The sequence below is a fragment of the Cryptosporidium ryanae genome, assembly GCF_009792415.1.
Source record: "Cryptosporidium ryanae isolate 45019 chromosome Unknown contig_94, whole genome shotgun sequence".
NCBI lineage: Eukaryota > Apicomplexa > Conoidasida > Eucoccidiorida > Cryptosporidiidae > Cryptosporidium > Cryptosporidium ryanae.
This window is the reverse complement of record NW_027125573.1, coordinates 1-17,922: the sequence shown is the minus strand read 5'-3', so window position 1 is coordinate 17,922 and position 17,922 is coordinate 1. Positions and strand designations below refer to the sequence as shown.

The following is a 17,922-nucleotide window of genomic DNA, read 5'->3' as shown; positions in this document are numbered from 1 at the left end:
ACTGTTTGTAGGAGTATACAAAAGTTTGGAACTTTATTTTTAATTATATATATATATATATATATATATATATATATATATATAACTTTCTTACTTTATCTAATAAAGAAATCGAACATATTTTAATAATCAATAGTAAAAACCTTAAGCTAATTACAGAACGTCTATTTATTATTATTGATATTATTTGTGTTATTAAATATCAAGTTGTGCAAATACATTTAACATAGCTATCAGGCGATGTAAAACAAATTTAGCAAGAATTAAAACATATTCTTTTATTTTTTCATTCAAATTGATGATTACAATACACCTTATGTGTAATTAATTACAAGCTTTCCTCTAAAAATAATTAGGTCTTTAAAAATAAATATGGTTGAGATAGATAATATGGATGATATTTTATTGAATTCAAATGAAATTGAAACATTATTTGACAATTGTGATACTACAATGAATAATACAGCAGAAAATGATTCGGATTCCAAAAGTACAAACAGTAATATTCAAAAAGCGTCACATTCCTCATTAAGAAGAGTTGTATATAACTGTAGACAAAATAGTGTTTTGAGAAGTAACAATTTAGGTTTAGATACACCTAAAAACAACAGTTCAAGAAGATCAACACTAAGTTATTCAATTAACAATGAAAATAGGACTGTTAGAAGAACAAAAAATAATTCAAATGTTGAAGAAAAATTCAGCCTTCCTTTTTCAGAAAATTTAGAAAATAATAATATATCAGAATGTGCAATATGTTTAATGGCACTTCAGGATTTAGTTAATATTAAAAAAAATACAACAGAAACACTAAAGGAAAATAATAATATTAATGAAAAAAACGAATTAAAAAATTCAGATTCTGAAAATAATAATGATAACTTGGTTATAGGTGGATTATTAGTTTGTAAACACATTTTTTGTTTTTTATGTATAAAAAAATGGTCAGATGTAGCTACTCAGTGCCCTTTATGCAAAAGGGACTTTGATCAAATAAGTGCATATGATCATATACCTCATGAACTTTCTATTCCAATCAAGATAATTAAAGTAGAAAAAAAGAAATTGGATTGTAATGATTTGGAAGAGGATCCTTTCGCTGATTTTGCATGTGAGGTTTGCAGACTCAATGATCATGAAGAGGTTTTATTGCTTTGTGATAGATGTGATAGAGGCTACCATACATATTGTCTAGACCCTCCATTAGATAGTGTTCCGAGCGGAGAGTGGTTCTGTCCGAGATGTATAAGAATTAGAAGAAGAAACAATAGAAATAATAATAGAGCCAATAGTAGATCAAATATAAATAACACTCGTAATTTGAGAACAAATAGACGTAACCGTGATGATGATTTTGTGTTGGATTTAGACGAAAATTATTCAAGAAATATAAATAATACAGGAGTTACTACAAGATCAAGAGCACAACGGATATCTGGAACAAATATAAGAATTGTTTCTATTGATAGTGATACGTCTATTGAATCTTCTTTTTTAAACAATAACATGAGGGTCACAAGATCAAATAGGAGCACAAATATAAATGCTAATAGAAGATCTAGAACAGTTCAAAATGGAATAGAGACTGAAGATCACGAGCATAATAATATAAATTTGCGACAAAATAGAAATAGAAGTGTAGTTAGAAGAAGAAATAATAGAAGAGATCAAAGATCATCAATATCGGGTTCAAATAGGTCTGAAAGGAGTCAATCCGTACTTGAAATGTTAGAAGGTGCAATAAATATAACATCATATTTTAATTCAGAATATGTAGACTTAACAAACTTTGCCTACCAAGAATATTCTTCTAATTCGATGTATGAGTCTAAAAGAAGATCAAATTTATTTAATATAGAAAACACAAAAAGTGATGTTAATACTAAGAATTCTGTTTTTAGTAATTTATGTTCAGGAAAAAACTTAAAAACGACTGTAAATTCAATACAAACCAATTTGAATTTGAATAATTACTTGACTTCAACCAATAATAGAACAACAGAATACTCAAGGAATAATACAAAAAATATAACGTTCAGTGGCTCTCAATATAGTCAGTCTTCAGATGATAAAAGTATAATTGAATTATTGGAAAATCAAGAAAATGATTTATTAAATAATAAACATGAAGATGAAAAATTTGATTCTACTTCTGTAATAAAATATGGGAATGTTAATCAAAATACATTAGATGGTGAAGATAAACTTTGTAATAATTTTAATAAGGGAAATATTTGTATCAAAGAAAGAAATAGTGATATGATCTTATCGGGTGAAAAATCAAGATCATTTATTCAATTTTCACCACTTTTTGATTCTGATGAAAACTCCCCTCGGCCTCAATTTGATAAAAATTACAAAAATTTATCAGGTAGCAATCTACATATATATGGGAAAAATAGTTTTAACATTGCAGAAAAAGGCGGTGTTCATACTTCGTCTTCATCCTCATTTTTATCATCATCTTCATCATCGTCGTCTTCTTCATCATCGTCGTCTTCTTCATCATCGTCGTCTTCTTCATCATCGTCGTCTTCTTCATCATCGTCGTCTTCTTCATCATCGTCGTCTTCATCATCGTCGTCTTCTTCATCATCGTCGTCTTCTTCATCATCATCTTCTTCATCGTCATCTTCTTCATCTTCTTCATCGTCATCTTCTTCGGCAAGTTTGAATTCTTCAATTAAACTACTAAGAATGAATAATTTGAATATAAATTTATCGAGAGAAATTCCTAGCAATTCGCTTGTTCCTGAAGAACAAAAAAGTGACAATGGACCAGTAATCTCTCTAAGGGCTTATTATCCAGAAAGATATTCGTCTTCCAAACCAAGATATATTTCTGGAGATGGTAAAAATGATATATTCAATTTTGAACACATTAAAGATAGTAACATTAGTGATCAAAATAACAATATATCATCTTCTTCATCATTGGCAAACATAATAACACTAGTAAAGAATCAGATGCAAACAGGTAACAAAAATAGTTTTAAAAAGGTACATATTTTGGGGAAAGGAGGATTTATTGAAAAAGAAAACAGAACAAATGTTCGAACTTCAATATTTTCATTGGATGAAACAATAGATGAAAATTCAAATAATACAAAAAAATCAAGGAAAACTGAAAACAAAATTCTTAGATAGTTTTTGTTTTCTTTATTAACTTGTTTACTTTCATTAAATATTTAATATGTAGTTAAAAATAATTACATTTTAATTTTATAAATTTAATTAAACTAGGTATTCACACAAGTTTTTTTTCTTGAATATTTAAATTCACACAACTCTCTGAATGCAGTAAATTTAAATGATATTAAATTATTATTAAATATTTACCTTGTTTAATTAAAATAAATTATTTGCTTTTTTTTCCTGATTTTTTTTCCATATGAATCCACATGTTAAGGAGTATCCAAGCGATTGGTACTCACTTCAAGAAAGGGCATTGAAACTTTCTGATCAAGCATTTAGAAGCTTAATTGAAGAATTTGAGGACCAAATAAGGAATCTAAAAAATGAAATAATTTTTAAAGATAAACGAATTACTGATTTAAAAAATAAGCTTGATTACTCATGTAAACAAATAAACACATTGAAATCTGAAAAGAGTGAACTATGTAACCTTTTGGACGCCTTGGACTCAAAATTAAAAGGCAGAGATGCAAGGATAGAAGAGGCTTTTAGTGATCTAGCAGAGTTAAAAGGAGATTACGAACAATTTTTGGAAAAAATAGAAAGATGTCATTCTAAATTCATGGACGCATCAAGATTATCTGGAACTATAATTGATAGTCATATTTTTCACAATTGTGCAGAAAGAAATTACAATGAAAAAAAATGTGAATTACTAAAAGAACAGTCTGAAAATATTGAAATTAAAGAGATACCTGAACTTATGATGTCTGAAGCTATCATGCATCCGAGTAATTTTATATTTTGCCCATTAAATTGTGCAAACAATAATGAACAAAATCCAAGTAATTCATCTAAATTTTGTTCAGAATCTTCTAAAATGAGGACTTCTGCTGCTATTGGCGAAATTTCTAATTCAGTGTCTAAAAGTGGGGTTTGGAATAGAATTAGCCAAGTACTTCCGAGCGAATCTTACTTTTCATTACTGAATTTTGTAAGGCAATACCATTTAGGACTAATAAGCGAAGAGGAACTACAAACTGAAATACAGAATGCATTGCTTTCTAATAATGAAGCTGTGAGAAGTGCTTTCACCAAGGATATTCTCAATCTTTCAGCTAAGTAGGTTGTGAAATATAAATTTTGTTTGTTCAAACTTTGTTTTACGAATGCATGATTGTTAAAAATATAAAATAATTCATATTTAAAATCAAGCGTAGTATGAGTGGAATATATATATATATATATATATATATAAGAGAATTAAAATGGAAAACTACATTGTATTAATAATCTATATATGGTTTTTCAATTCAGTTAAACCTTTTTTTTTCAAATGGACTTCTACAATACTAAATTATTTGTTGTTTGACTGAAAAATAAAAAGAGTATAGCCTGTTTTCTATAATAGATGATTTAAATTAAAGTATTGATTTGTACTTTGTAATGTCTAGATAAGAGTGCTTTACGAAATATGTGAATAGTATTCTAGATGTTTGCATGTTAAGAAAAAATTAAAAGCGATAAATTTATCAGTATTTGAAAGAATAATAATTCATATTTTTCAACATATTCCTCTATATATACTATTTGATACATTCTTGACTTTTAAACTTTTTTTTTGGAGATACTGTCTTAAAGCTATTTATACATACATAAACCTAATAAAAAATTAAGGTTAAATACAAAAAAAAATAAAGAGAATACGATTTTAATGGGTCATTAATAACAGAATTGTATTTAAATAGCAAAAGTGAGAATTCCACAAATAAAAATTCCCACATTATTTAATACGTATGCGGGATATAAAGTTGTATATATATATATACATATATATAAATATATATATTTTTTTTTCTTTTTTTGAAAAAAATATAAGAAATAAAAAAACATGTAAAGGAGTATCAAGAGAAAAAATTACATGTTAATTAATTTTCAAAAAAGAAAAAATCTATACATTTTTTTTACTAAAAAGCTTTATGTCTTTTAAAAATAGTAAAATGAAGCTTTATTGAATTAATATTTGCAAATAATTTTATAGGTAATTAATTGACATCATTGAAAGATAAATAACAAATAAATAATGAGTATTACTAATTCATCAACGAGACTTTCATGCACTGGATTATTAAGAGAGTCATTAACTACGAATAAAGTTTTTCCGACATTAACTAATTTATGTATAAAAAAATTAATACCAATAAGAAATTCAATTAAAGGATTAAAGGAAAGAGGTATATCAACAAAATTAATAAAACTTATTTTTAAAGGCTCGACTTATAATGAACTCATTTCTGCAGAAAAAAATAATATTGGTATAGAAAATGTTTTTGGTAGTTATATGGGGAGAGAAGTTTGGGATAGTCTTTGGGAAAGTGCGATGAAAGTAAAATATTCAGATAGAAGACATATTCTTGAAAGTAAACTAAAAGATGAAAGCTTCAGAGATTTTTATTTCAGAAAAAAAACTGATTTTGAAATAAAACATAGAAATAGTGTAATTAAATGTTCTAATAATAACAAATTAAGTGAATATTATAACTCTACTAATAATAACGATATTTACAAAAGAAGAACAACTTCATTACTATGTATATCATCAATATCTCCTCAATCCACTTCAATATCTAATTCATTCTTTTACTCTGGAACAAGACCAATTTATTCATCCGATAAAATTAATTCATCCGATTCATTTAATTCATCAACATTAAAGCCGAAAAATGTAAAAATCGCTTCTTATATTTATCCGAAAGAAAGGAAATCCAATAATTCAATATTAAGGGAATATTTTGCACAAAAAAACGTAATTAAAATGAATTCATTTAAAACTCAGTCTATCAAACCGAATATTTTATCAAATGAATTTAAATTAAATAAATAACGTCGATTTTTTTTCTTTTCTAATTTAATGTTTTAATTAGCAGTTCAATATTTTCAAAAAAAAATAATTGTATTATTTGTATTAAGGTATAAATAGATAAATGTATATATATATATATATATATATATATATACTTACATCTATTATAATTATTCTCTTTTAAATTATTATTGACTTATTATTAATTTATAAGGAAATTAATTATTTATGTCTTCATTTTTATCTAGTTCAAGATCATAAAGTTGAACTGGAATTCCTTGTGATAATTCTTCAGAATCATATATTTCTGATTCTGTAGTAACTTCGCTTTCTAAAATAATTTCTTCTGCTTTTTTCTCTAATTCCTTTATGTATTTATTGTATACTAATCTAAGTTTATTGACAATGCCAATAAGAGAAAGTTGTGCACGGAATATGTTACATTTATAACAAACATCTTTGGGATCAAATTTTAAAATTCCTGTTTTTATTTCCTTTAAGAAATCATACTGACTTTTTAAAAGTTTAATTCTGTCTTTTAATTTGTCCAACTCACATATAATCACCAATTTTTTGATATTGTTTAGCTTTAGTTTGTGATATATTTCGTCCAAATCAATTCTCTCAGTTATATCCAAAACAGTAACTCCATTAATTTCAAGTTCAGATTTACAAATAAGGAAACTATTTTCTATTATCAATAACTGGGAACCTATTTCATATATTGTGTCTATAATTTCAGGACTTTTATAATAATCATCACTCACTAATATTTCGATGCTTTTTTTAACAACATAGGACCAATTATTTAATGCACCTGTACATTCTACATACATATTTTCCATCTCTTTTCTAATTTTACGACTATTGATTAATAACTTTTCAGATCTAAATGAAGAAGGGGACACGCTTTGAATAAAATTAAAGTCAATTACGCTTATAAACCAGATTATTATAAAACAAGAAAAAGTAAATCTATAAGGCATCATTTTACTATTTAAATTTAATAAAAGCAAGTCTTTAAAAAAATAAAGTAATATATTCAAAATTATCTTATTGTTTTTTTTTTCGTTTAAAGAGGTCAAATATGAAATTTACTTGACGAAAGAAGAAAATGTAACCCCACAAAATAAATCAAAATTTAGTATCTAGAATAAAATAAACAATTTACCACACTTTTAGTAAGATAATTATAAAATATTTATACTTATTTATGTATATCTAAGTAATTACGAGTTTCTCCATATAATGTACTTGCCTGAATTTGAATATATTTCAGGACCGGTAAATCTTAGTGCTTTTGGATTAATATTTATTGTATTTTTTGGAATATGAACACCTCTATACGTTGATTCTTCATAATTTGAACTTAAATTAGCAACAAAACTAATAAGGGAATATGAAAAAATCAAATCCATCAATTGTCCATAAGCTTCTTTTTTAGATAAAGAATTATTTAATTCGGAGTATTTACTTATTTTTGGATGCAACTCTAATAACCATATTGGATCTATATCTTTTATAGGATGATTTAACAGAGATTGAATGCCTGTACCAAAAGGATTTGGAGCTGAGTAAAGTAATTCATTATCCTCTTCAGCTTTCTTTTTATAATAATAAGGAATACCGGATTCAATAGAAATGTCTATAGGATATGACTCTAATATTGGAGATATTAATGGCTTATCAAGGAAAACAATATTGTTTTCCCTATCTTTATTATTATTATTTTCATTTATCACTACTCTCCTATTTTTATGTTTTACCTTGTTATTTTCCTTGTATATAAGTCTTATTCTTACACTTCCATTCATTCTGATTTGTATAATGGAATTTTGTTTTTCTTCACTTGATGAAAAAGATTTATAATTATTTGAATCGATAGTATCATTTACCTTAAAGTTTCTGCTTGATATTTTTTTGCAGATCAATTCCTTTGGATTATTTATGACCCAATAAATAGATTTTTTATCTGGCGATATCGTTATATTTCCCATACTCGTTTTAAGTTTATGACTAAATATAATCATACTTGGTATCATATCTCTATTTCTTGCGTAGTTTAGTGTTCCAGGTATGAGTGGGATAGTTATTTGACATTGTTCCATTCCAACCACTATTTTTGGATCTAAACAAAGACAATACTCCATTTTGAAGTCGTGAATTAATATTGGTCTAAAGTTACCTTTAGATTTTGAACCTGCAATTTGATTTATAGGCTCTTGTGTCTCAGGTGTTATTGTGAAATAACCTTTAATTGGTATTTCTTTTTCATATGGATACCAATATGAAAATATTTCAGATGAACTAATTTTACTATTTTTCCAACTCAATTTATACCTAGAAAAAGGTATCACTAATTCACTGTTATTAAAACATAAATTAATATCATTATTTGTTCTGTATTCTTTTTTCTTGATGTCAAAATATTCGTCCGATACTTTAGTACATGATATATTATCTTTAGTGAGAATATATGGCTGAATATATTTATATTTCTGTTTATTGTTGAGAAAAATATTATTTTTGCTGTAAGTAAAGTCTGTAATTGAATTATTATTGTTATTATTATTGATATCTTCAGTTAAGTCATTGTTATCTTTTAAATGTTCCAATTCATCTTCTATTAATACTTTTTGCCATGGAAGTAATATATTGCAAGATATAGAAACAGAACTAGGAAGTTTGCCAGAAAATTTGAAAACTCCAGATATAAAACTAGAATATGGCTTAATTATTTTTTCCATAAAATTTTCTGTCGTATAATCATCAATGAGATAATCATCATGTTTTATTTCAGTTGATAAAGGGTGCCTTTTAGCAAAGCATGATATAACTTCTATAAGAGAAAATTTTACAGAATAAACTGAGTTTGAATTATTAATATAATCTACGCCTTTTTTATTCGTTGACAGTTTTTCTATTCCATAACCAAATACATCTAGTAATAAATTTCTATTTCCAGAGATAGGAATAGCTGCGGAAAAATCGTCATTAAATTCGGTTCCTGGGTCAGTTCTTGCTTCTTCAGATATATCATCTACAGAATCCAAATAAAAATCACCAAGTAAAAAGTTGACTTTATTTTCACCTAGTTTGTTATCATTATTATTTTTTTCATTTTCAAAGTTTATTTGATTTTCATTGTATTTAAATTTTGGTACTATTTTTTCTGATCTGTTGTTATTTTCTTCAAAAATTCTAATAAGATGTTTTGGAATTCCAATATTTGTTGAAATACTCAAAATCTCTTCAACTTCTTTATTATCTAGTATTGGAGAGCCAAAGGGGATCATAATCCTCCATATTTTCTGTATTTTATTGACATCAATTAAATTTCCTTGTTGATTTATACCAATAACTACTAATAAATCTTCTAATAATTGTAAAGCAACTCTAATTTCTACAAGTTTAATTGTTTCAAAAATATCAGATTTATTTTTTTTTTCATTTTTATATTCAAAAAAGTTACCACAAAAAGATCTATATATATTCAATATTTTTGGGTTTATTAAAATACTTTCTTCCAATGATAATAAAATAAGTATAAAAAAACCATTTTTAAATGAATACATAAAAGGCCAAACGTAACGATCTTTACAATCTTCATTTTTTATATGCATATAATTTAGTAATTGATTTAAAGAGATGTGTGACAGACTTTTTATATCTATTTTATCACAATCACTGGTTCTAATATTATCTACAGAAAACACTCCTCCCAAAGTATTATTTTTAAATAATAAAGGAACATTTTCAGACGGAAATTTTGAAACATTTTCACATAGGACCTTGTTTAAAAACCAGTTCAATATTTTATTGTCATCTGGTACATTTACATAACTACTTTCTCCAAGTAATTCTTTCACTCGATTTTCAACAGTTTTGAATCTTCTACTTAATATTAATTCTAAATTACCTTTTAGTGAATTTCCAAATAACCATATTCCTCTTATATATGTCATTATAATTATCAAGTTCTAACTTATTCGTACATAGTATTAAAAAAAAATAATAAATATATTGTAAAAATTAAATTTTCTAAATTTTAAATTTATATTTAAATCAACAGTTGTGTATTAATGTATTTATTTGTTTTTTTTATTATATAAAGTTATAAATACATATTTTAATTATTCTTTTCATAAATAAAATATAATATAAAATACTTTGCAATTTAATTAAATATTATCATTATTGTTTTTAACTTTTTAATAATTATAAAAATAATAGCTAATGAATTTTTTTAATAGAAGAAGTTTAATGTTAATTATTATTTTCAGTTTAATATATTTCTAAACAAATATTTTTACAAAACTGTGCCTTAATAAATTTAGTCTGAGGTTAGCGTTGTGAAGAATAAAGTTATTAATCTTGCAAGGCGGTGTTAAATAAAATGTAAAATTTAATTATAAAAATACTTGCGAATAAAAAAATTAAGTGTGTAATATTGAGTAGTGTTAAATTTTATTTAATATACGTTATAATAGGTTACATTGTTTTATTAACTTTTTTTACTTAATTTAGTTTTGCTAACCATATATTTTTTTATGCTTATGAGCTATTAACATGAAATTTTGAAGAAGAAAATGTGATTATTTTTTATAAATTAAACAAGGAATGAATAAATTTTATTTAAAAATTAAATTAAAGAAAGCCATAAATGGAAGAAAACATTTTATTAGATAATGAATATCTTGCAAGAATTTCAAGAAATAAAATACATAAAAAAATTATAAATGTAGTAAATAAAGATAATAATAATGATAATACCGAAGTAAAAGCACCTAAATCCTATATCAATGATGAATCAACAGAAAGATTGTTTGAAAACTCAGAAGATAATGATCAATCAATTAACAAAAGTTTTAATTTTAAACAAATTAAACTTAGGATACCAGATTGTTCAATATGTAGAGAATATCTCACTAAAAATTTAACGGTAATTACTGTGTGTGGTCATGTATTCCACAAAGAATGTATTGATTCATGGCTTTCTAAGTTTGATCTGTCAAATGGAAATTCATCATCATCCTCTATGAATGGAAATAGACTAGGTTATTTGGTAAATGACAATACTGAACCTACATGCCCTTTGTGTAGAATACCATGCTCACTTTTGACTCTTTGTGATTTAGTTAATATTACAATAGATGAAATTTTTGTAATTGATGAAGATTATGATATTAATAATATAAATTTCAAGAACAAAGAAAATGAGAATAATCAACAAAACAATACTGTGTTGAAAGATTGTAATTTATTATCTTGTAAATTAAAATTAAAATCTATCTCTGATGAATCAATAACTCATATAAAAGAAAAGGATTTACTTAAGACTCAATTAGAAGAAATCAAAGCTGATTTGTATTTAAACAGAGAAACAATAGATGCACTAGAAAAAAAAAATGAAGTTTTAAGGGATGATTTGAATAGGGCAACTCATGAATTGGCTGAACTAAATCAAAAATATTTTGATATCAATAGAAAATATACACATCTCCAATCAAATTTAACAATTTCAAAACTTTTAAGTGATAGTTTTCAAGACGATTATCAAGCAAAAGAAGAGACTATTCAAGTTTCAAATTTAATAGGATTTAATCCACTTGATGATTGTGGTTTAAACAAAAAAAATGAAGATATATTAGACGCATTGAAAACATTATCAAAAGCATTTATTAAACTTACTGAAAGGTGTAACCAACTTAAAGAAAAATCTAGTCTATGGAAATCAAAATGCTACCAATTAAGAGATTCAAATGCCGTTGCTATGAATGAATGTATATCACTTAAACAAAAACTTGTTAGTATTAAAAAAAATGAAAAAGCAACATTTTGTGATAATAAAAAAATCATTTTAAATAATTTGTTAAATAAAAAGGATGATATTATTGTAAATACTCAAGATAGATTTGAGGAAAATGATGAATCATTTACATCAATTTCGAAAAAATTACAAAACAGAAAAATAAATAATACAATGCAATCAAACGAATTTACTTCATTTTTACATTCTTTGTCATCATGTCCGAGTCACTCAAGGCCATCAAAATCAACTTCTTCAATACTAATAAGTAATCAATTAGAAACTAAAGAATTAAATGAAACAAACTCACCAAATGATATTCAAATTAATGAATCACATGGAGAGACCAATAACAATAAGGTTACAAGTGAGGAATCACCCAAACCAAAGTATTATAATTTATTAAATACTAGAAGAGTTGGTCACAAAAGGAAGGTTTTAAAAAGTAATTCTCAATCTATTTCGACTTTTTTTTCTGCAAGAAAACTTAAATTTAACGTAATCAATTAATTTTATAAAATGCACTTTTTCAGCAAAAAAGCGGGTATTCATAATCCCCTCGAAAATGCATGTGTGGCGGTAAGTGGATCAAAATATAACAATATAAGAGCAATAAAAAAGTATAAGTGAAATGAAATAAACTTCAATGGATAAATATATAAATAAATAAGCTAAAACACATATTATAATCAATAATATATCGGATATAATATTAAACAAATTATAAAGGAAGGAACACCATACTTATCTTGTTCACTTCTTTTATAATTAAAAATAACATAATCAGATGACAGGATAACATTTTTTTTCCCTATTTTCTTATATTTCTTATTGAAATGTTACATAGTAAGTAATTATTTGTTATTTTGATATTGAAACTAATAAGTTGATTTAAATTAATGTTCAATTAATAAAATTGTTTCCTAAATTGAACAGATGTCTGAGTAAATTTTATTAGTGATTAAAAAAAAATAAACAAAATAAAATATAACAACAGAGTTTAATAAAATGAAATTATTTAAAGGAAAAATAAAAAACAGGTTATGCAAATATGTAAGAGTATTATCACAAAAAAACTTTAAATCAAATATACCATATAAAATAGATGATTTAAAAAAAAATGAAGGTCAATATTATCAAGAAAGAACAATGAAAGAAATAGATGAAAGTGAAGCAGGGACAACAAATGTAAATATAGTTAAAAAGTTAAATTTTAATGTCAAAAATGAAATATTAGACTTAAAAACATTTAAATTTAATGAAGGAAATGGAGAATCTGAATTAGAAATAACACCAAAGAATATGGTCAGAAATGATATATATTCAGAGAATTCAACGCCAAGTTCATCTTTATTATTTTTGGAAACTTCTGTTGGTTCTGGAAGGAATTCATTTACAGGTGAAACTCCTCAAACAAGCGAGTCAATTTGTTATAATTGTGATAAATATGAATCTATTAATGGAAATAACGAATTGGAATTTGATATAAATAAATTAGAAGAATTGTATGAAGAGGTTAATATTTATATAGAAAACAACTATCCTTATTATGCATATTCTAAATACTTGGAGCTTTCAATGATTCTGTTTTCAGTATTAAGTAAATATGGACTAGATAAGACTATTTATTTGGAAATGAGTTTATTGATATATTCAAACAACTTTTTGAACTTAAATTTAAGTAATATAAGTACTCTTGATGAATGTTATAGTTCCAACTCCATAAATACTAAAAATACAAACAACCCTTTATACAGAAATGCTAAACATTCTACAGCGCGTTGTTCACCAATTATTATAAGTCCCTTTCACAGCTCTTTAAAAGGGCTGAAACTTAGTTCAAGTAAAATATTGAGCAATTCAACTTCTGAAATAAACACTTCAGATAACAATGACAAAAAAAATCAAAATTCTAAACAGTTAATTTATCTGGATTTAATTTATTTAAATAGAAATGGGGTTCCAATTAAAAATAACCCAAATAATGTTATAAATGGAAGCAATTCAATAATGCAAGGGAGTAGTGGAATTACAAGGAAATTAAAAAGTAAATTTACTTCTATAGTTGAATTATCAAATTTTGGATCATTAGGAAATAATAATAATATTAAAAAGGGTAAAATATTTGCTGAATCTTTTCCTTTGTTAGAAACTAACAACGAAAACGAATTAAAAATTCAAAAAAAAGAAATTAAGAATAATTTAAATGATATTTCATCAAGCAAAAACTCCAAAATATTTTCATTAGATGAGTTCCCATGCATAATATTTTCAAATAATTGTTTTCCCGTTTTTAGTAACAAATTTTCAAGTGTTAAAAACAGGAACTGTTCAATTAATTATATAAAATTCCCAACAGAGGTTAATTGTATAATAGAAAAAACTGAATTAAGTAAAAACTATGAGAAGAAAAATGAAGTAGAAAGATTAAGAAGCTTTATTGTTAAGTTGGTTACAAATATGAACATACATCGTTTAAGATTTTCACTATACAAATGTTCGTCTAGTTATATGGATTTAGTTTCTGCTTTAAAAATGAAAAAAAAAAATCACTCTAAGTATGAAATGGAAAATAAAGTGAAGGATAAAAATATAAATTCAACAATAAACCAAAGAGAGTGTACCAATAACAATTCAAAATCTGAATGGAATTCATTTGGTGACTCTAATATGGGAATGTGGTGGGCAATGAGATCTGAATCAGAATTTTTAATATTATGTGATTGCATTGTAAATACATGCCCACTTAATGTATTAAGTATAGTTAATGAAAGTGATTTGCATCTACATTGGGCTCCATTTGTAAATAATTCAGAGTGTCTATCTTACATTGGACTTTATAATCAAATTGTTAGGCACTCATCGAACATGCCATGGCCTATAGGATTGTGTCAGTGCTCATTATATTGTGTTGCAATTGATGCTCATAGAGGGAATGATTTATCAGAAGAACCATTTATAATAATAACTGCTGTTTCAATTCCGGATAAATGTGACACCGTCTGTGGTATAAAAGTAAAAGATACCCAAATTGAAGCATCGAAGTTAGATATATTATCATTGTGTTTTGTAATTCAGTCAGTTCCTAATTCTCCAATGCAAACCAGAATATCTTTTTTATCAAAATCTATTATTCCAATACCTAATTTTGTTCCTAAAGCTGTTCCGTCTTTTATAGCTAAACAAATTGGGAAGTCATTTTATAATAATATTATAAATATTATTGATAAATTTAATGGATCTCCTTTTCATTATAGGCTGAATACTGATTTTGAATTTTATGGTTTCATTGCAAAAAGACTTAAAATAAACTATAACACTTTTGGTAATGAAACTGGATCTGAAGATGAAATGCAAGACATTCTTGAACATGAAAATAATGTTTTTTACTTAGAAAATAATAATATCGACTTAAAAAATCAAAATCAAGATATAAGTCCTAATATTAGGAAAAGAAGGATTAAGAACGATTTAAAGCAAAAAGAAGAAATGGACGAATTTTCAAAAGTTAATAATTTTTACGAAGTGAATAAAAAATTAGTTGACAAAAATCATTCTAAAACTAATATTTCTATTGATAAACCTACAACTATTTATTTTCCTGATAATATACATAAAAAGCTTGGTTCTATGTTCCCTAGTATTTAGATCCCATACCAAAAATAAATGCATTCACTTTTTTTTTTAATTTTTATTATTCTTTTGGTTCTGTCGTCTGTGTTTCACTTTTTACTTTACATTAACACAAGTATTCTTATTTTAATTTGTGCGATAGGTTTATAATATACATTCTAGATTTAAATTATGCAGTAATTAAATTGTTATTTGACGCAACTCATTTAATTCAATATAAACTCAAAACAACGAAATATAGTTTCTACAAGCATTCAATTCAAAAAAATAAATTTAATAAATCATACTTAATAATAGGAAGAATAAAATAATATTTTTAACTATTTTTTAATAAAAGCGGCTTACTGAACGGAGTAGTAGGTAACATCATGAATATATGTATACCTTAAATATCGGTTATTAAAAATTATTAAAATTTCAAAAAAAAAGTAATAACTCAGTGTAGATTTGATTTGAAAAGAGTATTTCCGTGTAAAGTTTTTTCTGCCTTTCCTTGTAATACTCTTATTCTTCTTGAATGGGTAACATCAAAATAAAGTGGGTGATAAGCAATTAGAAATTCGCCATCGACCTGAAAATAAACTTTTCTACCTGTTGCAAGTGAATTTTTCTGTTTAAAATGCAACCTTACAGGTCCTTCAGTTTGAAATACCCTTCTTCCCATTCCTTTTATTGCAATCTCAAGGCCAATGGCAACAGCAGATGGGAATGAAACGCACTCAATCCTTTCGTCTCCCATTTTTTGTTGTTCAAAAAGCATGTTTTCTATAGATTCACTCTTAAATTTATATCTAACCCCACAATTTCCTTTACAATATCTCCATATATCGTTTCCCGACGCAAAAGATGGAATATTAATGAATATTAATGAAGCACAAGGGAGTAGTGTTGGAAAAAGTCCGCTTTCTGTTGAATTGTGACAAAATAAGTGATCTTGATCATGTTTACCATTTTTATTTGTGAATACAATGTCATTTGCAGCTTTAGCACATTTGCAAGAATTCTTTTTAAGCCTTTCACTTCTATCAGTAACAAAAAGTACTTTATCTAGAGAGGAAGTATTTTCTACCCCTGTTACTGATTTTACTTTGTAGTTGATATTTTCATTGTTTTCATTCTCCATATTTGAATAATTATTATTTACACAAACTGTACACTTATCAATAATTTCGTAAACTGGAGTAGTATGACGAAATGTGTTTTTAACACCTTCCAAGGCATACCTTATCTTATTTAGGAATGCATTTTTAGTACGGTTCCTGTCAAACCCTATACCAATTCTAGATTCAATTCCAACACTAAAATAATTAGACATTCTAAAAGTAAGTTCAGTAGCAATAGTATTTGAACCCCTATCAATTGTTTTCATATATTCGTGATTAACACCTTGCTTTCCACCTTTACCTTGTTTGTTAACCACCTTTTTCTTTCGTGAAAATGAATCAACCTTATAAAAACAACCATAACTATCAACAACAGCTTTTACTGACCAAATGTCATGTTCTATTATATCTGCAGTCACCCAATCATTAATAAGTTGTCTAAATCTATGTAAACCATTATCAAAAGGATTATCTAATATTGTCATCCAATTTAATGCCCTTGAAAAGTCATTCCCTGTACCAAAAGGAATTACACCTATTGCCAATTTATCGAAATTTACTTGTGTCTTTTCTAATTCATCTACACACCACATTACAGTGCCATCACCACCAGCAGCTATAATATATATAGGAACAGATTCGTCTTTCATACTATTCGTAATTTCTTTTACTTTCAAAAATCCCTCTTTGTTACCACTCTCTCCCTCACGGATATCATAAATATGAACACTTGCCATTACTGGATTTGAAATCTTAAACATTTCCATACCCGATTTTGTAAAAACACTTGCTTTATTACCTCCGGATGTCGGATTTACAAACAAAAATATAGTATATGTCATTGAGGAACCACTCCTAAAACTAGATCCTGGAGAAAGATCTACTGAAGTCATTTTTTTTATATTTCACTAATAATTTATTAGTATATCTTAAAATTTATATTGGAATATTATGTAGATTAATTGATTGTTATTTAATATTTATGTTTTTGCTTTATTCACATCAAAGTCTTAACATCTGAATAGTATGTTCTTCCTTTATTTAATACTTATAATTTTAAGGTTTTATATTTTACTTTATTTTAAAACTTCACACTAGTTTCCTTTTTTAATTCAAGTTTACATAATAATTCACAACTTTATTTTATTTTTTTTTGTAAAATTTAATCACTTTACGTAATAATAGTGGGATCCATTTTTGGCGCTTACTTCTTGATCAGCAATCTGACAAGTTTTTAAAATATAATATAAGCTTCAATCATTCACTTTTTTTTTAATATATATTTTTTTTCTATATGTGGGGCGACTCTTGAATATGATCCATCTGCATGCCCTTTTAATTTAAATTTTGTGTATTCTTTTTATTATGATAAATTACAA

General features: G+C 25.6%; 8 protein-coding genes across 8 annotated transcripts; 5 read left to right on the top strand and 3 right to left on the bottom strand.

The window, feature by feature from the left end:
• Positions 1–372: 372 nt before the first annotated feature.
• On the top strand, positions 373–3,147 carry FG386_003693 (uncharacterized protein; the record flags this gene model as incomplete). The annotated part of the gene is made up of 1 exon (XM_067343001.1): positions 373–3,147. The coding sequence occupies one exon, from the start codon at positions 373–375 to the stop codon at positions 3,145–3,147; it is 2,775 nt and encodes a 924-aa protein (XP_067195588.1).
• Positions 3,148–3,391: 244 nt separating this feature from the next.
• On the top strand, positions 3,392–4,261 carry FG386_003692 (uncharacterized protein; the record flags this gene model as incomplete). Its single annotated transcript, XM_067343000.1, has 1 exon — positions 3,392–4,261. One exon carries the CDS (start codon positions 3,392–3,394, stop codon positions 4,259–4,261), a length of 870 nt encoding a protein of 289 aa, XP_067195587.1.
• Positions 4,262–5,218: 957 nt separating this feature from the next.
• On the top strand, positions 5,219–6,019 carry FG386_003691 (uncharacterized protein; the record flags this gene model as incomplete). Its single annotated transcript, XM_067342999.1, has 1 exon — positions 5,219–6,019. One exon carries the CDS (start codon positions 5,219–5,221, stop codon positions 6,017–6,019), a length of 801 nt encoding a protein of 266 aa, XP_067195586.1.
• A 197-nt stretch (positions 6,020–6,216) lies between these two features.
• On the bottom strand, positions 6,217–6,987 carry FG386_003690 (uncharacterized protein; the record flags this gene model as incomplete). Its single annotated transcript, XM_067342998.1, has 1 exon — positions 6,217–6,987. The coding sequence occupies one exon, from the start codon at positions 6,985–6,987 to the stop codon at positions 6,217–6,219; it is 771 nt and encodes a 256-aa protein (XP_067195585.1).
• A 240-nt stretch (positions 6,988–7,227) lies between these two features.
• On the bottom strand, positions 7,228–9,963 carry FG386_003689 (uncharacterized protein; the record flags this gene model as incomplete). The annotated part of the gene is made up of 1 exon (XM_067342997.1): positions 7,228–9,963. The coding sequence occupies one exon, from the start codon at positions 9,961–9,963 to the stop codon at positions 7,228–7,230; it is 2,736 nt and encodes a 911-aa protein (XP_067195584.1).
• A 698-nt stretch (positions 9,964–10,661) lies between these two features.
• Positions 10,662–12,317, top strand: FG386_003688 (uncharacterized protein; the record flags this gene model as incomplete). Its single annotated transcript, XM_067342996.1, has 1 exon — positions 10,662–12,317. The coding sequence occupies one exon, from the start codon at positions 10,662–10,664 to the stop codon at positions 12,315–12,317; it is 1,656 nt and encodes a 551-aa protein (XP_067195583.1).
• Positions 12,318–12,815: 498 nt separating this feature from the next.
• Positions 12,816–15,455, top strand: FG386_003687 (uncharacterized protein; the record flags this gene model as incomplete). The annotated part of the gene is made up of 1 exon (XM_067342995.1): positions 12,816–15,455. One exon carries the CDS (start codon positions 12,816–12,818, stop codon positions 15,453–15,455), a length of 2,640 nt encoding a protein of 879 aa, XP_067195582.1.
• Positions 15,456–15,876: 421 nt separating this feature from the next.
• On the bottom strand, positions 15,877–17,436 carry FG386_003686 (diacylglycerol kinase; the record flags this gene model as incomplete). Its single annotated transcript, XM_067342994.1, has 1 exon — positions 15,877–17,436. One exon carries the CDS (start codon positions 17,434–17,436, stop codon positions 15,877–15,879), a length of 1,560 nt encoding a protein of 519 aa, XP_067195581.1.
• Between the last annotated feature and the right edge of the window lie 486 nt (positions 17,437–17,922).